Below are 19,318 nucleotides of genomic sequence, written 5' to 3'. Positions count from 1 at the left end.
GAGGAAACCCACGCAGAGAGAACATGCAAACTCCATAACAGAAAGGACCCTGGTTGCCCGGGAATCGGACCCAGGCCTTTCTTGCTGTTAGGTGACAGTGCCACTGTGCCGCCCAAGAGTAGTAGTATATATGGGTGTTAATTGAAAAAACACTGTAACCCGTATTTTCTCACATGTACCTAGGTATATGGATACCTGCCAAAGTAAATATTAACCATTAAAAAAAATGTTGTGCATTTTCATTCATCCGTTTCAAAAAAGCAGATTACGTTAACACAGCCCCAAATGGGGAAATGAGAGGGTAAGAGAAGGTGAAGGACACAACGAAAAAGCATGAGTAGCAAGAGCAGCCCTCACATACAATTACAATGCCATTTGCAAAAAAGTTAAAATGTAAAATGTAAGTAAAAATAGAATGCAATGATATGTAAACCATATTTTTGAAGGAAAATACTACAAAGGCAACATATCAAATGATGGAACTGAGAAATTTTATTGTTTTTTGAATTGGTTGCCAACAACACTTTTCCAAAAAAGTTGGGACGGGGGCATGTTTACCACTGTGTTACGTCACCTCTTCTTTTAACAACACTCTGTAAGCATTTGGGAACTGAAGAGACCAATTGCTGTAGAATTGTGAAGTGTTTTCCTATTCTTCGTTGATATAGGATTTCAGCTGCTCAACAGTTTGGGGTCTCCTTTGTCATATTTTTCATTTCATAATAGGCCAAATATTTTCAGTTGGTGACTGGTCGGGACTGCAGGCAGGCCACTTTAGCCCCCAGTCTCTTTTAATACGGAGCAATGCTGTTGCAATACATGCAGACTGTGGTTTGTCATTGACTTGCTGATATAATCAAGGCCTTGCCTTTAAAAGATGTCATCTGGATGGCACCATATGTTGCCAAAACATGTATATATCATTCAGCATTAATGGTGTCACCCATGCCATGTGCATTAATGCACCCTTATACCATCATGAATACTGGCTTTTGAACTGTGAACTGATAACAAACTGAGCGGTCTGTAGCCCGGAGGACACAGTGTGCATGATTTCCAAAAAGAATTTCAAATGTTGATTTGTCAGACCACAGGACGCTTTTCCTCTTCATGTCAGTCCATCTTAAATGAACTTGGGCCCAGAGAAGGTGACAGCATTTCTGGATCCTGTTTATATATGGTTTCTTCTTTGCGTTTTAGAGTTTTAACTTGCATTTGTGGGTGCAGCGATGAACTGTTTTCACAGACAGTGGATTTCAGAAGTGTTCCTGAGCCCATGCAGTGATTTCCACTACAGAATCATGTCTGTTTTTAATGCAGTGCCGTCTGAAGGCCCAAAGATCATGGCCAGAAAATACTGGTTTTTGGCCTTGTACCTTGCATACAGAGATTTCTCCAGATTCTCTGAATCTTTTAATGATATTATGTACCATAGATGATGAAAAGCAAAAGTTCTTTGCTGTTTTACGTTGAGAAACATTATTCTTAAATTGTTGCACTATTTGCTCGTGCAGTCTTTCACAGAGTGGTGAACCCCTCCTCATCTTTACTTCTGAAAGACTCAGCCTCTCTGGGATGCTCTTTTTGTACCCAATCATGTTACTGACCTGTTGCCAATCAACCACCGGATGTTTTTTTAGCATTACACAACTTTACCGGCCTTTTGTTGTCGCCGGCCCAACTTTTTTGGAAGGTGTCGTTGGCATTGAGTTCAAAATGGGCAAATATTTTTCAAAAAACAATACAATTTCTCAGTTTCAACATTTGATATGTTGTCTTTGTACTATTTTCAATTAAATATGGGGTTTAAATGATTTGTACATAATTGCATTTTGTTTTTATTTACATTTTGCACAGTCTTTTTTGGAAGTAGGGTTGTACATAAAGCTGACTACCACACATACGTAGCAAAGCTGTCCTGACTGAATTTGCTTTCTCTTAGTTTGAAAGAATGTCTAAATGCAGTTACACAATCAATACATCTAATACTTATTTTAAAATACTAGAATTGAGAATTATTTTAACAAGAAGCTGCCCAAGGCGGAAGAGGAGAGACTCGTAATTCAGGTACGCTGATGTGTGCAAATTCACTGTGTCAGAGAAGTGCTTTGCATTCATTAAGCTAGCTTAAGCCTTACTGAAATACAGTCTGAAGAAATGGCTATATCTGAGAGCAGTGAATTTTGGTCATTTCTGCAGTCAATGTTTGTTTAAAAGAAATTATGCATTTACAGCACATCATAATTTTTTACTTGTTTAACCTCTTTTGCCAGTGATTATGGTTTCTTCTTTCAGTCATAAAACATTTCAGTTCACTGTTATTTCCCTGTCACAGTATATAAAAAATGGCTTGAAGGCTGTAGTGTGGCCTAACAGAGCAAAAAGTTTCAGAACCATATCTTAATTGTCATCTTTTGCAGTACTAAAAAAACTTAAGGTCTGAGCCAGCAGGCCAGACCATCAATTTTTATATACAATTACCCGACAGTGTATAATTTCACAGGGGAAAAAATACATCACTTGCATTCAAACAAGACATAAAGACATTAATTAAGCCTGTAAATAGTTAAAGCCTGTAAAAGTCTTACATGCTTACAGGCATTGTCTTGTAAATGAAAAACCATGTATTTGTAATACCATTGCAAATCATTGTACAAAACAAAACAAAAAAAGTTAGGATCTTTTTCTTTATTTATGCTTTACAGTTACAGTCTCCCTGTACCCCCATGCTCCCTGCTTCAGCACCAAAGTATATTTCAAATCTGTGGGAAACACTGTCTCTATCTCTGCTTATGACCCTCTTTACAAGCATGCATTGTAAAGAGGTGCCTCCATTAGCCAAGCTGAAATGTGCTCCTGTATGTTTAGCTTGGGAACGTTGCCACAGAATTCCCTTCAATCCCCTTCAAAACAACAAAAAACAAGACAAGACACAAACTGACTGTCTTCTGCTTGCCAGTTAATTTCATTTTTCCTCAGGTCTCACTCACCATTTTCAACAGTCAAAGAAGGAGATCACCGTGATCCCAACCTCGTCGCCATTTGTTGTAAATCTTTGTCCTTGCTGTCCTTGTCAGGTGGCCACAGGATACTAGGAGATGATTTTATTGTAGCGCTGTGAAGTCCCAGCCTAGCCTTGCCTAGATGGCAATTTTGACAACAGGCTTTGTACAGTGCAGTTGTTAATGAATATCTCTGTTGTAGTAAGGCAGGAGACACAGAAGCAAGTACTTCTGTCAATAACTGATTTGAATACAAAGCTAGACCAGATTCAGCATTTGCACTGATGATTGGTCTTGTGGACCAAGATTAAAGGAAGAGAGACTCAGCACTACCACTCAGACCAGTCATATGATCATATGAACTTCAGAATAGAAAGAAAGTAACTTAAAAAGAAAAATCACAGTACTAATTATGCTGCTTAGAATTACTGCTTACAGACATCAAGAGCCACCTCCACACATAGCTATCTCTTTGTCTGTCTCTCTGCCTGTCTATCTCTCTCTTTTTCTCAAAATTGCCACAATTACGCTGGCTTCATGAGGTGAGTTTGTACAGGGATGAGAGGAATGCTGCAGCTGGCCTAGTGTGGCCTTTCTCAGATCCATTTCTATTACAACCAGACAAATAAGGCATCCCACAACACACACAGAGCAGCACTTACAAATCAACCATAAGAAACACTACGTCAGACAAGCACAGGAGATGGAGTCAAGACACACGGAAATAGGTTTACTGTCACTGAAAAGGGTAAAGCATATTGTGTGTCAGTGGGCTCTGACAGGACATAATGGCATAAGAGCATGTGCAGACAATATTATTTCAATAACATATAGATGTATATGCAAATAAATGTATATAAATAAACAAATGTAAGCAACTTAAATATTTTTTAAGTTAAATATGTTTTCTGTGTGTGTGAGTGCAATATGCTGTTTGGTGAGACAGTGAATAGCATTTTTGATGAATATGGCTTATGCTGATAAGCATAAATATGTTGTTGTTCTCTGCTGCAGGCCTAAAACACACTTATTAGTAAATGTTTAAATGTTGTGTTGTGTGTAATAAAATGGGTTCAGTAGTAAGGCATGAGGCTTTGTGAGAGGGATGCCTTCTCCTCAGATCTCCTTGTGCGACAGGGCACTGCTGGCTCCCTGGCCCTTACTTGGAAACAAATGAAAGGCCACTGCAGACCAAAACATGAAGCTCTCTAGAGACACTCTTCAGATGGACATGAAATATGTAAATGCCAAAGGCTTCAAAGTGGATTCCCTATTCTTTGCCCATCTTTGATGACCTCAACACTTAACTAAGCACCCAGTCTTTCCTCTATATTGGCTTAAGCATCCATGTGTACACATACTATGCACACTTCAGTGCTTATTCATGTCAGCTGATGTGTTTGATGTTATGGAGGGGTGGTTTTGTGTCATTCATTGTCTCTCTTAGTCTTTGGCTCCTACCTGTCTGTCTGCTCCACTTTTGAGGATGGCAGCCATCTCATATCCTCTAGAGAGCCTATTATCAGACCCCTACTTCAGAGCATTGAAGTCCAGTGGAGCCTGTACTGACAAGGCTACTGAAAGGGGAAAGAGGAGGGCCTACTGCCACAGTGGTGATGCAGCTTTTCCAAGTGCTCCAGGCTTCCTTAGGCAGTGGTGGGTCAAACAGATTTTAATACTCTGCTCCCTGACAATTTCCTATTGTAATTAGTTGTAAATAACTATTTCTCTATTTCCTACACTCAGCCTCACTGTTCTCCTAAATCTGTTTATATTTTTGTCTTCTTTACCCCTTTTTCACTTTATCACTCTTCGTTATTATCCCTTATATGGTTGCTATGTGTTATGTAGTCTTATCTCTCTGTCATTGTAGAATACAGAAAAAATTAATGACATTTTCCCTGAGAAAGGTGAATTTGCCTTAAAATGAGCTGAACCCCCTTATCTCTCACTGTTTCTCTCTTTCACACCCACAAATATATGCCCACGCATACACATTTCCTTGTCAACAAGATTTGTCCCCTATTCCAAATTTATTACAGAGATAGAGAGAGAGAATAAAAGATGGTGCTTTGCTGAAGATGATATCCTTTTATATACACTGTCTGCACGCTATGTAGTCCTGTTTAAAGTGTTGCTGCTGTTATGTGTTGCACCATGGGGCCTAAAGAGTGACCTTACATTCCACTGTATACTAGTTATTTTGAGGAATGACAAAGACCATTCGACTTCTGACTTTGACTTGACTGGTCCTTAAATTTGAACCCTGAGGCAATACCATGTGTGGAATTTTGCAGACATTGTAAGAATGTAACTAGTCTGAACTCATTTGTCAGTCCTGCACTTCATACAGAGTTGGTCAATGGAAAACAGTGTTAAAGCATAGCAAAAATGCAGAAATATAAACAACATTTCCAAAGGTTTTTGGACACCCAAACAGCATATCCACATGTGCTCAATAAAAATTTCACTCCAAAACCATAGGCATTGGATATGGACTTGGTCAAAACAAAAAACAAAAGCATTAGGGAATTTGGACACTGTTCATCATTAATCATGATTGAAGTATGTGTGTGTGTGTGTGTGTGTGTGTGTGTGTGTGCGCGTGCGTGTGTGTGCTGCTTATCCTTATGGGCATTGTCAGGATTTACATGTGCTGTGTGTCTGCCCTGTTATGTGAGTGACAGATTAATATGATGTGTATGGCTGGACATGCGAGTTATGAGAGACACAAGAGGTGTTGTCAAAACAGTAAAGTTGATTACACACTGCATACAAGATTCTGTACCACATAAGAGAAATATTTGGTTGAATTGTGAATGAAATATGAATTATGAAATTAACTGTATTGAGAAATAATTCTACTGATGACTTTCACCTCAGTTGTCAATTTTCAATATGTCATCTATATACAGTCTGCATATATCTCATTGTGGAACTCAGAAATGTTCTGTTGTGTGTGTTTTTTTTTCTGAGTAACTTACATATGTAACACTTTGTTGACTTCTTACATCCTACTTACCTCTAAAAAGAATCATGGTTTTTGGTGTCAAGTTAATAAAGTTTCACCATAAACATGCACACACACAAACACAGATTTTAATACCTTGCCTGTCTATAGTACTAGTAGTATCTGTGGCAGATTACAGATGAAATATGTGGTATAACCAACCGAACAGTCAAACTTGTAAAGCTCTGAAATTCTGTCTTCTCCAACAGCCAATGCTGGTGGGAAAGCAGGAATGCAGATCCCTCTATTTTTTGGACACTCAACTTGTTGCCTCCGTTAAGCTCTTTTATCCTCTCAGCACTGCTGTTGATACTGTCGTGTTCTAAATCATGCTAAATCTACTAACTCAAAAGTCACAATAGCCACCCAGAGCCACTATGGCCACTATTGTCTTCTGTCAGCCAGTGTTCAGAGTATTATTAGATCTGAATGATATAGGACAGGATATTTTCAAGCACCAGTCAAAGTTCATTTAATTCTTTATATGTGTTGTTCCCTTGTTACACTTCTTAGTAAAATTTTAAATAGAGTGAAAAAGTAAGTGTAGGGAGAGTTTGTTTTTGTAATGGTACTGATATAACCTAAAAACAGATTTCTAGATGCCACTAATATTGTGTAAAACTGAGTATCCAACAAAGGAATAAAAGATCAGAATGTCAGCAATGGTGGGAAATGGTCTATATGTATAATTTTATTTTTAGGACAGGCATGTAAATATTTGTAATATCCTCTGTGTGAAATGGGCACAATGCATCAAGTGCTTTTCCCTCCTTTTTCTTGGTGACACAATGTTTATTGTTTAGGCTACTTATTTTCTTTTAATATTTTATTTGAATTAAAATAATTGTCATTTTTACTGAGAAAACTGGGCTCTTGAACAGTGAATAGTAATTACAGGCTTTGGCTGAACCTAACAATATGCATTTAGGAAGGAGAGCTCTGGTTGTTAATAAATAATAAGTTAGTAATTGTAGTGGTAACAGGTTGGGTAATAAATTGGTAAAATAATGGTAACAAAGTGTACAAACCTAAAAATTACAAGCTAATTTTCTAGTAAATAGTAAATAATAAGACAAAGACAGTTAAATATGTTGTGCAAGAAATATGTGGTGCGGAATGAGTATAAAATAATTTCAGACCACTTTGCGAGATTTGTGATTTATAATTGAGTAAGTCCGTTAACTTGTAACATAAAAGGAATGTGATGTTGCATTTTCCAAGCCTGATTTTGTGTAATCGCAGTATATTTACCTAATCTGTTCCTGAGTTATTACACCGTCTGTAGGTGGGTCTACATGTAAAAGTAATACAGCAACCATGCATGATTATACTGAAGTAATGTTCATAATATGATTGCAGTTATAATTTCAGTGTGGCTAACCACATTATTATAAAGAACTTACGTAATCACCTGATATGAGATGCAGTAACTGAGAAAGATGATGGAAAAAAGTAAGTTTGTATTTTACAGCTATAATACCATCTATTTTCACTTAATTTCAAGTGGTAACTGTGCCTGTACATCACATTGCACCTGACCGTTTAAATACATAAGTATGAAACAAGTGAATTAATGTTTTACAGCACTAATACTGCAACATTTCAGCAGAATTACTTCATTCTTTTGGGGGAAATATCTATAATATTATCAAAACCTACAATGATTTAAAAGTACTGAGGTGATATGTTGAATAAACAGATATCCTGTAAGAGCTGGACACTATATAATATAAAATGTAAGAAACAATAAAGGGGGGCTAGAACGACTGATTAATTGTTTAATATTACTTATAGTTTTGTGTTAACTGGAAAATAAACATTTTGTTTACAGATAATTACTGATTCCATTATTTTTTCAGATTTATGACTGACCTGTTAATGCTACAATTACTGATTTATTATTTATTCTTTTCTAGAAACAACTGGAAAATGAGCATGTAATTGTTAGGTTACAACTTGTAACTATAATATTGCTACATCATTACTCACTCAACTGACAGAGATGATCAGTAAAAGTGGTCAGTTTTGGAGATGTTATTAATAATAAGGCCAACATATGGATAATCTTAGCTGAGTGATTCGGTAATTCGTCTCTGCTCTTTAACAAACATTAAGTCAGTCCCACAGTGCACATCCAATCAATGCTGTTTAAACATCTGTGGTTTCTCTCAACACTCTGTTTATTGGTAAGACACAGCTTCATATACAGCACACTGTTGCAGGAATAATCTGTGTGTAGCCTTCCAAAAGTGATTGTCTGATTCAGATGAATCACAAGCAGGTCCTTACTGAGGCTGGGACAAGAAATTTTGATTGTTCTTCTCTCTGAGAACTGCTGTTAAGATGATCTCTATGGTCCTGAGTTGGACCCTGAACTTTAATGTACTTTATTCAGTTTTACATGTACAGGGACAATGCAGATTAATAGACATTCCTGTAAATGTGTAAGTTTAGCCAACTTTCCAATTAGTATCAGTAACCCAACTTTTTTTAATCTGGAAGAGGTGGAGTACAAAGGTGGAGAGGAGGAAAGGCACCCTAAAATAAAGCCTTGGCACATCAGCAACTAGGGGTCAACAACCTGCAGCTCTTTTACTGCCCTGTTGCAGCTCCACAGCAGAATTATATTTTTAGGCAAAAATAAAATAATCCTCTTTTGCCATAAAATAAAGCTCAGCTGATCGTTCTACATCTATCATAGTTTTAACAATAAATGGTCTTAAACACTACAGTTAATGTATAACTGCTAATTCACTCACCTTTAACCCTGAAGGTTGGCGCACAGACTGCTGGTCACCATAGCAATGCAGACAACAACCTTGTCCAGCTAGTAGCTAATACAAAGACAAAGAGAAATATTTAAGACAAACATCGATAATGTGGAGATGAATGGACTTTTATGAGCACTCCAGCTCGTTCCCTGATACGTTTGATCTGCAAAAGTCACACAGCTGAAGTCAGCTTCACATTTGCCAGCTTCTTGTTTGAATTTTCCCTTTTCACTCTAAATAGTGCAGCAATTACATTCTGGCACCTTAGGCACCATTTAAGGTGAAACAGGAAAATTTGAACAAGAAGCTGGCAAATGAGAAGTTGATCTTAGCCTAGTAAAAAATTGAATGTTGAAAGATATTTTACAAGAAAACTGTTTACTTACTGTACTTCTGAGGAAAAGTGTCTTGCCAAAAATGCAAGAAAAGCATCTGTAGCTGAGCTAAAGCGTAAAGCAGAGCAAAGTAAGTCTGCTTTTGTTTATATTATACTTTTCTTTTATACGTAATTTTATATTTTATAGTACATTAACACATACTGAGACATATTAAAAGCCAAGATGGTAAATTGGACATAAAATGTTATGGCTCCCAAGGTGGTTGATTTTTGTTGAAAGGACAGAATGGCTCTTCTTAACATTTGGGTTGCTGACCCCTGATTTATACAGATTAACTTGTATCCTATGTGATCACAGTGTTGTATGAAATATTTACATTAGGCTATTTTTGCTTCTTCATCTGCCTGCATTTGCATTTACATTTGTTTACCCTCAGCAGTTTTCTTGCTTGTGTTTGGGCTGTTACTTCAAACCTATACTTTCCAAAAAAAAAGCCTGTATAGCACAGAATGTTTAACAATTTTTTTCATTTAATAATGGCCATAAATTATGTAAGTTATAAAATACTGTGTGAGCTAGGAGCGGGAAATAGAAAACCCAGAGCGGAAGTGGAGCTGATTACAGAAATGCTTCGAGCAAGGAGCGGAAATGTCTACTGCTCCACTCCACTCACATGCTCTGATGTTATAATTTCTTTTCAGAAAAATGGGAGAAATGGAATGGCCTTTCATCTTAGGGCGTTTTCATATCTAAAAGTCTGGAATGAGGTCTGAACCAAGGTTCGTGTGTTTTTACATTGTATACATTTGATCCAGTTAGTTTTGGGTGCACATTGCAATTTACCAAGCACACTAAAGAACTTTGCATGACATATCAACATCCTGTCGTCATCACCTATGTGGGCTGCATTTCCCTATATTTAACACTTACTGGTTTGTCGAGGAGCACGCGCGTGACATCAGCGTGTTGTCAATCCAGCTGGTAGCCTTTTCTGTTTGAATGGAGAAAAATTAATATCCTCTCTCTCATCCTCTCAGAAGTTGACTTTTGCCTTTTTTATTGGACCAAATTACAATTAAATTATTTCATCTCCTGCTCTCCCCTTGTGCTATCATTGCTTATTTTTACTTTTTGTTCTATTGTTTAATGGGTGACAATAGCCTACCTCAACTTATTGTAATTGGTCCAAAAGTCCAAACCACCCAAGAGTGTTTTCACACTGCAAACGAATAGAACCATATGAGCATGTTAAACTCATATTTAGGAACCATACTAAAATCAATAACAAAAAAAAAAATGCTAAAGTGGGAGTTATGTGTGTGCCTTCCCTTCTATACTCCTGCTATTGGGCACAGTGGTCCCATAAGGCTGTTTGTCTCTCACAGATCCAACTTCCTGCTCTAAGTGAGAGGAGAGCTGGGAAAACTGATCAGTCATAAAATCTAATGATATTGCCTTCTTGCAAAACAAAGTAACGCATCTAGTCCGGAGAGGCCATGAGCTGATATTTTTCTAGATTGTTATCTTGAGATAACAAGATAAGTAACTTGTTATTTCAAGATAACAATTTTATTATCTTGAGATAACAAGATAAGCAACTTATTTCAACATAATTTTATCTTGATAAATAACAAGATAACAAGATAAATAACTCGTTATCTCAAGATAACAACATTGTTATTTTTGAGATCACAAGATAACTCATTATCTTAGGACAACAACATTTGTTATCTCGTGATAACAAAATAAGTAGCTTGTTATTTCTAGATAAAATCTCAAAATAACAGTCCAGAAAATTATAACTACCTCATGGCCTCTCTGGACTTCCGTACACATCCGTTATGGCACCCCTCAGTTTCTTCTTGACACCCTTTGACTACTCTGTGTAGATCATAAATCTCTAAATTGGGACTGGCGGAGAGCTAGGGAGACGCATACCGTTAAAAATGAGCATGTTTCCTCGCCTCTCCTTACGGTCCCTATTGGTAGACACCCTGTACTGGCAAATTCAGTTGTGGCTGACATAATCTCAGAGACTAGAGAAGAAATATCGTTCAATGTCCAATTTCTCTCCTCCACCCTCGCCCCTCTCTTCGTCCCGCTTCTCTCACTGTTCTTTGTCGAGTGCCAATATCTTGTACTGAGGTCCCATTCACGCTCACACTCAACACACCCTCATGTGGTGGCCCGCGCACGAGAGCTTTTGCTTTGGGGAAACGCTGCTCAGATTTGCGTCTGTGAGAGGAGCACGGGGAAGGGGCTGAATTAAGTTTGCTTAGAATCAGGAAGTGGGAGGATCTGATTGCAGGGGGTGGGGCGGGGGGTTGATCGCTGAGACACGCCGCTGGATGAGTTGAGAGTTTGTCTGCGCTGCGGTACGAAGGGTACCCGGCGGTGCCCGAACCGACTGAAATCCGCGAACGACCACGGGACGTTTATCTGGAAACATTCCGAAAAAAGACGCACTACATCGGCTACTGGTGATATTTAACGCGATTCTGTTTCGCCTTCGTTGGAAGTGGAAACACGGATACGCTTTGTTGGATTTTCTGCTCTTCGAGAGCTGTTGGAGAATAGCACACGGGAGACGGTTTTTAACCTCGCATGGATTCTACAGCCTCGCGCTTTCTGTGAGAGATAACGTACCCTGACACAAAGGCACGCAAAAAGGAGGATCTATTAACAAGGGATTTTCATGGCGAAATCGTGAGATAAATAATTTTCTGCGTGTGGGAAGTTTTGGAGACACGATTTGAAGGATTTCTTGACTTGTGGGCGTTCTTGTTGTTTTCATATAGGCGAAACACATGGCTGCCTTTGTCCGAGAGACAGAGTAGCTTTTTGTGTATCGTCGTTGGGATTTTGGTTTTGGAAAGGCTTCTTAGTTCATATGGCTGCCTTCAGTTCATACGGAGTGGAGAGTGCCACTTATCTGTGGATTACACTGTTTTACAAGCAAAATGTGAAAGGAGGCCACGTTTACTAGACCGCGAAAGTGAATTTTGCTTGCTATTTTCTTCCGTGCCAACCCTACGACATTAAAAGGTAGCTACACGCAGTCGTGTTCTCTTTTTTCTCTGACCAGTGTACTAATTCGTGGTTTTTAATTACCCTTCGCTTTGTATTGTTTGTGTTGCCGTGCTAAGGATTGAAACGATGTTGCTGTTGGTGGTGAACTGAAGCCAGAAGCAATGAATGTTCCCAGATGTTCGGGGTTCTGGTTTCAAAACTGAAAAACTTTTGCATTTGCACATCATTATTTGAACGATTGTCTTGGAAATTTTGACGTCAAATAAACAGAAAAGAGATTGAGGCGTATTATTTGCGTGTCATTACAATATAAAACGTGTTAGTAGACTACTAGAGTATACGGTAGTGTTTTTTCGTATTAACATTGTTTTTCTTGTTAATAACAGTAATAACAACGATAATGCTAATAAGAGTAATACCAACGAGAGAAAATTTTTTTGCAGTAGTAGTAGTAATAGTAGTTGTTGTATCGGTGGTCCTGTAAACTTTTGCTGAATTTTACTACCTGGGAATTTTTCAGAGCTGTGTTTTTATACACTTTACTAATGGGAATGATTTACTCCATGCGAAAAAGGTAAGTAGTTGAAGTAAACGTAAGCCTAATTTATGGAGTTTTACAAGTGGCCTAATTTTCATCTGTAAAATTCATTTTACGAATGTCTTAGTAGCCTACATGAAATAATGCATAATGCATAATTCTCTGTTTATTATTTTGGAAATTAAGCAATTACTTAATCCCTTGACAAATGTTGAATAGCATTTAAATATTTGTAAGTCAATCCTAATAGCTCAAATGGCATTTACACCCGCCCGCATTAAATAGCAAGCTTCAGTCAGAAGAGCACGGCTTATATAGCTTAGAGATGGATTGAAATAGGTCAGTTTCTTTCACTTCTGATCTGTTTAAATTAGCTAGTGCCTCGTTGACACCACATTCTTGCGGAAATAGGCTTCCATTACCTAAATTCTTTGTAAATGCCAACACTGGATGTTCGCACAATAACACAGCGATGTCAGTACACTCAGCCGATTTCCAGAGCAGAGTGCTGTTTTTGCATGGACCCACAGTGCCAGCAAGTGGAGAGTTTGAGAACTGTGGGGACTTTTTCGAGTAGCGCCGATCCTTTGAAGATAAAGGCCACCTGGTCCGTCCTGAAGCAGATGCACTAACTCTCTCTGTCTTTCAGGGTTCAGATGCCAACTCTGAGAAATTCTTCAGAACAGCTGCAGCTACAGGTATGTGCCCTTTCCCCATTTGTTTTCAGTGTGTATCCCTGTATGCCACACTGTGATGACTCTCATTTTTGCTTTGTTTTTTTTTCATGCTGTTACTTGGTCTTACTTATTGGTAGTGCATTTCTGTTTTGTTGTTACATAGTTTATACTATGTAACCACAAAACAGAAATGCACTACCAATGGATGGTGTCAGCCATTTGTGGCTGTCTCATTGTGCCTCTATTTTGATGACACCTGCATTTTCTTGTCAATTAATGGAGCATCATATGTGTTGCTGGACAGCACATTATGTGGACATGTGCTACTGGGGACAAGGATCTTAACACAATATGAGCTCACTTCCCTATACCAACAATTTGCTCCTAATACCTGTGGAATTTGAGCTGGCCCATTTTCCAGCACCAGATAATGGAGACTGGTTCTTGTGAATTTACATTTCTTCATAGTAGTGTGTTACCAGATTGAGGAGTGCCGTGCAGGGTGTTTGGGAGGGAGGGCAGCTTGAAGGGATCTGACCCCAGGGAAGGTTTTCGAAAGAGGGGCTGACTGATCGCGACAAACCCCTTGTTCCGCCTCTTCCTTTTCTTTGCTCCCTTTGGGCCCTGAGCCCATTTCCCACATTCTGCTCTTTGATGGCCTTCAGGGCTTGATTTGTGGGCTTAGGCAGGCAGCTGAATGTCAGCACTCAACATAGATGGCTTTTCCTCTAGGAGACAAACATGTCACAGTGGCCGTTATGACCCCTTTGAAAGGATTAAACCACCCTTTGTGGCGTAAATCAACACAGGGTTGCCTTCTCAATCCATGAAAAGCCCTGGCTTGGGAAACTGTACACAAATAGTCTCAGCCATATCTTCTGCCAAGAAGTAAATTTGCATGTAAATGTGCATCTTTTCTTTCTCCTCTTCCTACTCCACTTCCCACTCCACTATGCCCTCCCTTAGTCTCCCCATATGCTAATGTGCATTAGGAAGGCGAATGGCATGGAAGATGTAGCCTTTTTTTAATGCAGGGGCTTAAGAATTTATCCTGCTGGTATTTTTAACAGTATTGCTCAGGAGGATAAAAGGGGACAAGTATGTTTATTTGTAGGATGTCTATAAAGGGGATTTCCAACTGTTCTAACTCTTGGTCGTGGTCTTGGATAAAGAGAGGAGATTCACAGCAAGCAAAGTATGAATGTAGTATGTATTTGGCTTAAGATTAGAGGTGAAAAGTGTACCTGTTTACAGTGTTTTGTGCGCACCACCCCTGATTTGAACTTTTGCACCAGTGTGGGAAGATAAGAACCAAAGCTTTCACAAAGCTGAAAGAACTGCTGTTAAATTTAACCTGTGAAAGATATGCATGTATGAGTACTGACAATGATACTTCAGTAATGTTAGCATTCCAATAATGTTAAACCATCATGTACAGCTTTTGTCAGTTTGTTGAAGTCTTGGAACATGTTTGTCTGGCCATAAAATAGAGTACAGTTCTTTTTTTCTGCTCTCTAATTCTTCCTTTATTTTCCACCTTGCTCTTAGTTGTCAGCCATGTTGCTCTTTTTCTCATCTAGACCATCTTCTATATAATGTATTCTCTATTCCATTGGCTACAACTAACTGGTGCATCTGTTAGTTACAGGTAGCCTACAGGTATCAGGCTTCAAGCCCTGCTCTATTCATATTGTTTATTTAAGAACTGTTTATATTAGATATATGAATTTTCTATGTATTATAATTTATACATTGTACTTTTTATGTATGTATATTCTTGATCAGAATGGTCGGCATGGGGCTGGACTTCATGTGTGTCTAGAATATGCTTGAGATATGAGTTGAGCTTATAGATCATTCACCAAAATGGACATTTCTAGAAGCTTTAACAGAGAAAGAACAAGAGTAAGGCCGTCATGTTTAATTAAAGATTAGAGTAAGCTGTAAGCAGATAATCCTCTAGATACCCATCTTGCTCTCCCTGCAGGCCACAATCTCTACCCATGCCCTGCCTTCTCTATTTACCATACCTTTCTCTTTTGCTGTTTCATTGATGCTCTCAGTGAAAGGCAAAGGCAAAAGGTACACTGGACTGTTGAGAAATATTTTTAACCGTATTGATTTCTTTGAGTGTCTCCAAATTTAGGAAACATGTTATTTCAAAACACCAACAGAGTAAATTTGTGTCTGTGTCAGTGTTCTGCCACTGAATCAGATTTTTCTCGTCTATATAACAAAATCTGTCTCTGCTCCAGGTACAATTTACTGCATGGTAAGAGCAAATAGCATGGCAGTAATACATTTGCTCATTCATAAACAAGGATTACAGGCAAATTTTACCTCTTGTGAGATGTGATGCATGGATGCATTATTTCATTATTTCATGTTATTTTGTGGATTAAATTATATTTTCTACAATGTTTCCATCCCACATGCAAAAAAATCACATGTACATATCTTTGGATGGAGCAGCATGACAAACCTTATAACTGCTGTTGTAGGAGGACAGAGGAGAATTAAAGACCTCTGGCTTGAGCCAGATTTTACATTCGCAGATTTAACTGGCACTGTATTTAAAGTGGCTTTTTCTTCCTGCATGGAGAATCAGAGTCCTGTGTGTGGAAAGTAGGTTTTGGAAGTTGAATTGGAAGTTTAATTTTTGCATGTGTACACTGAATTTCTGAAATAAAATTAAAGCAAAACAGGAAAATAAAAGCAGTTTTGCCTTAGTTTGCCACAGTAATTAGAATTTCAGCATGTTCATTTAATTTTCATTTGTAATAAAATACCAGATGTTAAAATATAATTTATGTTAGTAAAAAATTCCATATATAAATGTTCATTTAATGGTAGTACTTTACAAATCATAATAAGTTGTATTTAACTAAAAATGACATGCTATTTTTTTAGCTGTTACTATATTAGTAATTGCAGCAGTAACAAATCAGTAATAAATTGGTAAAATAATGAAAACAATTTGTACTTGTTCAAAAATTAAATGCTTATATACTTGTTGTTAATAAACAATAGGTTAAGATAAAGAAAGATAAACTGGTAATATGATGATATTTGTGGTGTAGTTTGAGTTTTGAACTTAGTTATGAGCCTTTTACAGATATTTTACCAGTGCTGTATAATAGAGTGACAGTATTTTGTTAAAAGTTAACACAAAAGGGACATGTTTTGTATTTTGCAGCCCTGATTTTTGTATATTTACTTTATCTGTTCCTGGGTGACAACACTGGTCTGTAGGTACGCCTACATGTAAAAGCAATAGAACAAGAACTGTTGTTATCACTTGATGAGATGCAGTAACTGATAAACAAGACAGCAATAAGTAAGTGTGCATTTTATAGCTCTAATATCACATAATTTCATCAGATATAATAAAATATAATATACACACACACACACATCCTCTAATCCGCTTATCCTTACGCGGTCGCGGTGGGGTGCTGGAGCCTATCCCAGCTGTCATTGGGCAGAAGGCAGGATACACCCTGGACAGGTCACCAGTCCATCGCAGGGCAGACAGACAGAGATACACATTCACACACACACTCACACCTAGGGGCAATTTAGCATGTCCAATTGACCTGACTGCATCCCTTTGGACTGTGGCAGGAAACTGGAGAACCCGGAGGAAACCCACGCAAACATGCAAACTCCACACAGAAATGACTAAAATATAATATAATATAGTAAAATATAGTTTGTTGGCATTTTTCCATTTTATTACTAACTTACAACTGCTATGAACAATCAGTACAATCAGTAATTTAGTATATATATAGACTCAGCATTATTGGTGCTTTCATAGATGTGCAAGTCAGTCGTGCCGTGTGCACAAATGCACCCCATATCATCACGGAAGATGGCTTAACTATGTGTTAATAAAAGCTGGATGGTCCCTCTGCTCTGTGAGCTTGGGCCCAGGCAGCAGTGTTTCTGGATCTTGTTTGTATATAATTTCCTCGTTGCATGGTACAGTTTTAACTTGCATTTGCAGCAATGAACTGTGTACACAGACAATGCTTGTTAGAGGGCAGTGATCTCACTACAGTATTGTGTCTGTTTTTAATGTGGTGCCGCCTTAGAGCCCGAAGATCAGGCCAGCCAAGAGTCAGTTCTATACAGAGATTTCTCCAGATTCTTTGAATCTTTTAATGATATTTCGTACCATATATGATGAAATCCCCAAGTTCTTTGCCATTTTATTTTGAGAAATGTTGTTCTTAAATTGTTGCACTATTTACCTGCGCAGTCTTTCACAAAGTGGTGAACCCCTCCCCATTCTTATTTCTGAAACACTCAGCCTCTTTGGAATGCTCTTTTTATACCCAATCATGTTACCAGTCTTTTGTTGCCCCATCCCAATTTTTTGAAGCATGTTGCTGGCATCTAATTTAAAATAGGCATATATTTTTCAAAAAACAATAAAATTTGTTAGTTTGTCAACATTTTCTATTTTCAATTAAATATGGGGTTTAAATTTCATTACTGCATTCTGGTTTTATTTATGTTTTGCACAGCGTCACAAGTTTTTTGGGAAAGGGTTCTACAGTGAAAAGTAACATGAGAAGGCTGTCCCCCCTAATGTAACTTTATTAATTTTAGGTACTAATAGTAAGCCAGCATCTAAGTAGGCATAATGGTTCATAGTAAGACAGAAGTTCACTTAGGTACTGAGGGGCGAGGCCATTTAGAGCTTTATAAGTCAGTAAAAGAATTTTGTAATTGATGCGAAATTTAACTGGCAACCAGTGTAGATTTGATAAAACTGGGCTGATATGGTCAAACTTTCTGGTTCTTGTGAGGACTCTGGCTGCAGCATTCTGGACTAACTGAAGCTTGTTAAGGCTTTTACTGTAACATCCAGACAGCAGGGCATTACAGTAATCCAGCCTTGAGGTAATAAATGCATGAATTAGCCTTTCTGCATCCTGTAGAGACAATGCATTTCTTAATTTAGCAATATTGCAGAGATGCAGGAAAGCTATTCTAGTATTATTTGTTATATGTGCATTGAAGGCCAGATCAGGATCTATCGTGACACCAAGGTTTTTTACAGATGTACCTGATGCAACTGAGAAACTATTAAGTTTAAGCATTAAATTAGATTAGATAGTTTGTTTCTAGCAGCTTTTAGACCAAGAAGAAGAACCTCTGTTTTATCTGAGTTGAGTAGTAGAGAGTTACTTGACATCCAGTCTTTTATGTCTTTTATACAGTCCTCAATCTTGTTAAGTTAAAGTTTATCATCTGGTTTCGCTGATATATATAACTGTGTGTCATCCGCATAGCAGTGGAAATTAATGCTATGTTTACCGATAATGGTGCCCAGTGGTAGTATATATAATGTGAATAATATAGGACCTAAAACAGAGCCTTGTGGAACACCATACTTTGCTTTTGCAAGAACAGACGATTCACTGTTTACATTTACAAACTGATAGCGATCAGTCAGGTAAGATATGAAACAGGAAAGAGCTATTCATGTTACTCCTCCAAGGTTTTCTAGTCTCTCTAGTGAGATAGAGTGGTCTATTGTATCAAATGCCACACTAAGATCAAGGAGGACTAGCAAAGATACATTTCCTTGGTCAGAGAATAATATGAGATTGTTTACAATTTTCACTAGTGTTGTAGTATGATTTCTATGCAAATAGGAACTTATTTGTTTTGCCACAACTTTTTCCAAGACCTTTGATATAACAGGGAGATTTGAGGTCTATAATTTGATTGCTCGCAGGTATCAAGATTAGCTTTCTTAATTAGAGGTCTAGTTACTGCTAGTTTAAGAGTTTTTGGAATATAGCCAAGGCTAAGAGAGGAGTTTATTATTGACAGAATATGCTTGGTTATTTCTAGGAAAACTTCTTTGAGTAGGAATTGGATCTAATATGCAAGTAGAAGATTTTGATGAGGAAATAATTAGCTCAGTATGTTGAA

The 19,318-nt window shown here is 37.8% G+C and overlaps 1 protein-coding gene across 7 annotated transcripts in view; it reads left to right on the top strand.

Annotated features, from left to right (window-relative positions):
- The window catches only part of auts2a (activator of transcription and developmental regulator AUTS2 a), a 501,485-nt gene that overhangs the window by 418,795 nt on the left and 63,372 nt on the right, over positions 1 to 19,318 (top strand). For 6 of the 7 annotated variants that reach the window (XM_036560983.1, XM_036560986.1, XM_036560985.1 and 3 more), the window contains one exon: positions 13,339 to 13,387. In XM_036560983.1, the coding sequence (XP_036416876.1) occupies positions 13,339 to 13,387 (49 nt within the window). Of the gene's footprint in view, positions 1 to 11,961; positions 12,167 to 13,338; positions 13,388 to 19,318 lie in introns of those variants that run through there. The other variant, XM_036560988.1, reaches the window with a different exon arrangement.

Source organism: Colossoma macropomum, unplaced genomic scaffold (genome assembly GCF_904425465.1).
Source record: "Colossoma macropomum unplaced genomic scaffold, Colossoma_macropomum, whole genome shotgun sequence".
Lineage (NCBI taxonomy): Eukaryota > Metazoa > Chordata > Actinopteri > Characiformes > Serrasalmidae > Colossoma > Colossoma macropomum.
Note: the sequence above shows the minus strand (reverse complement) of the source record. Positions and strands in the feature narration are given on the sequence as shown.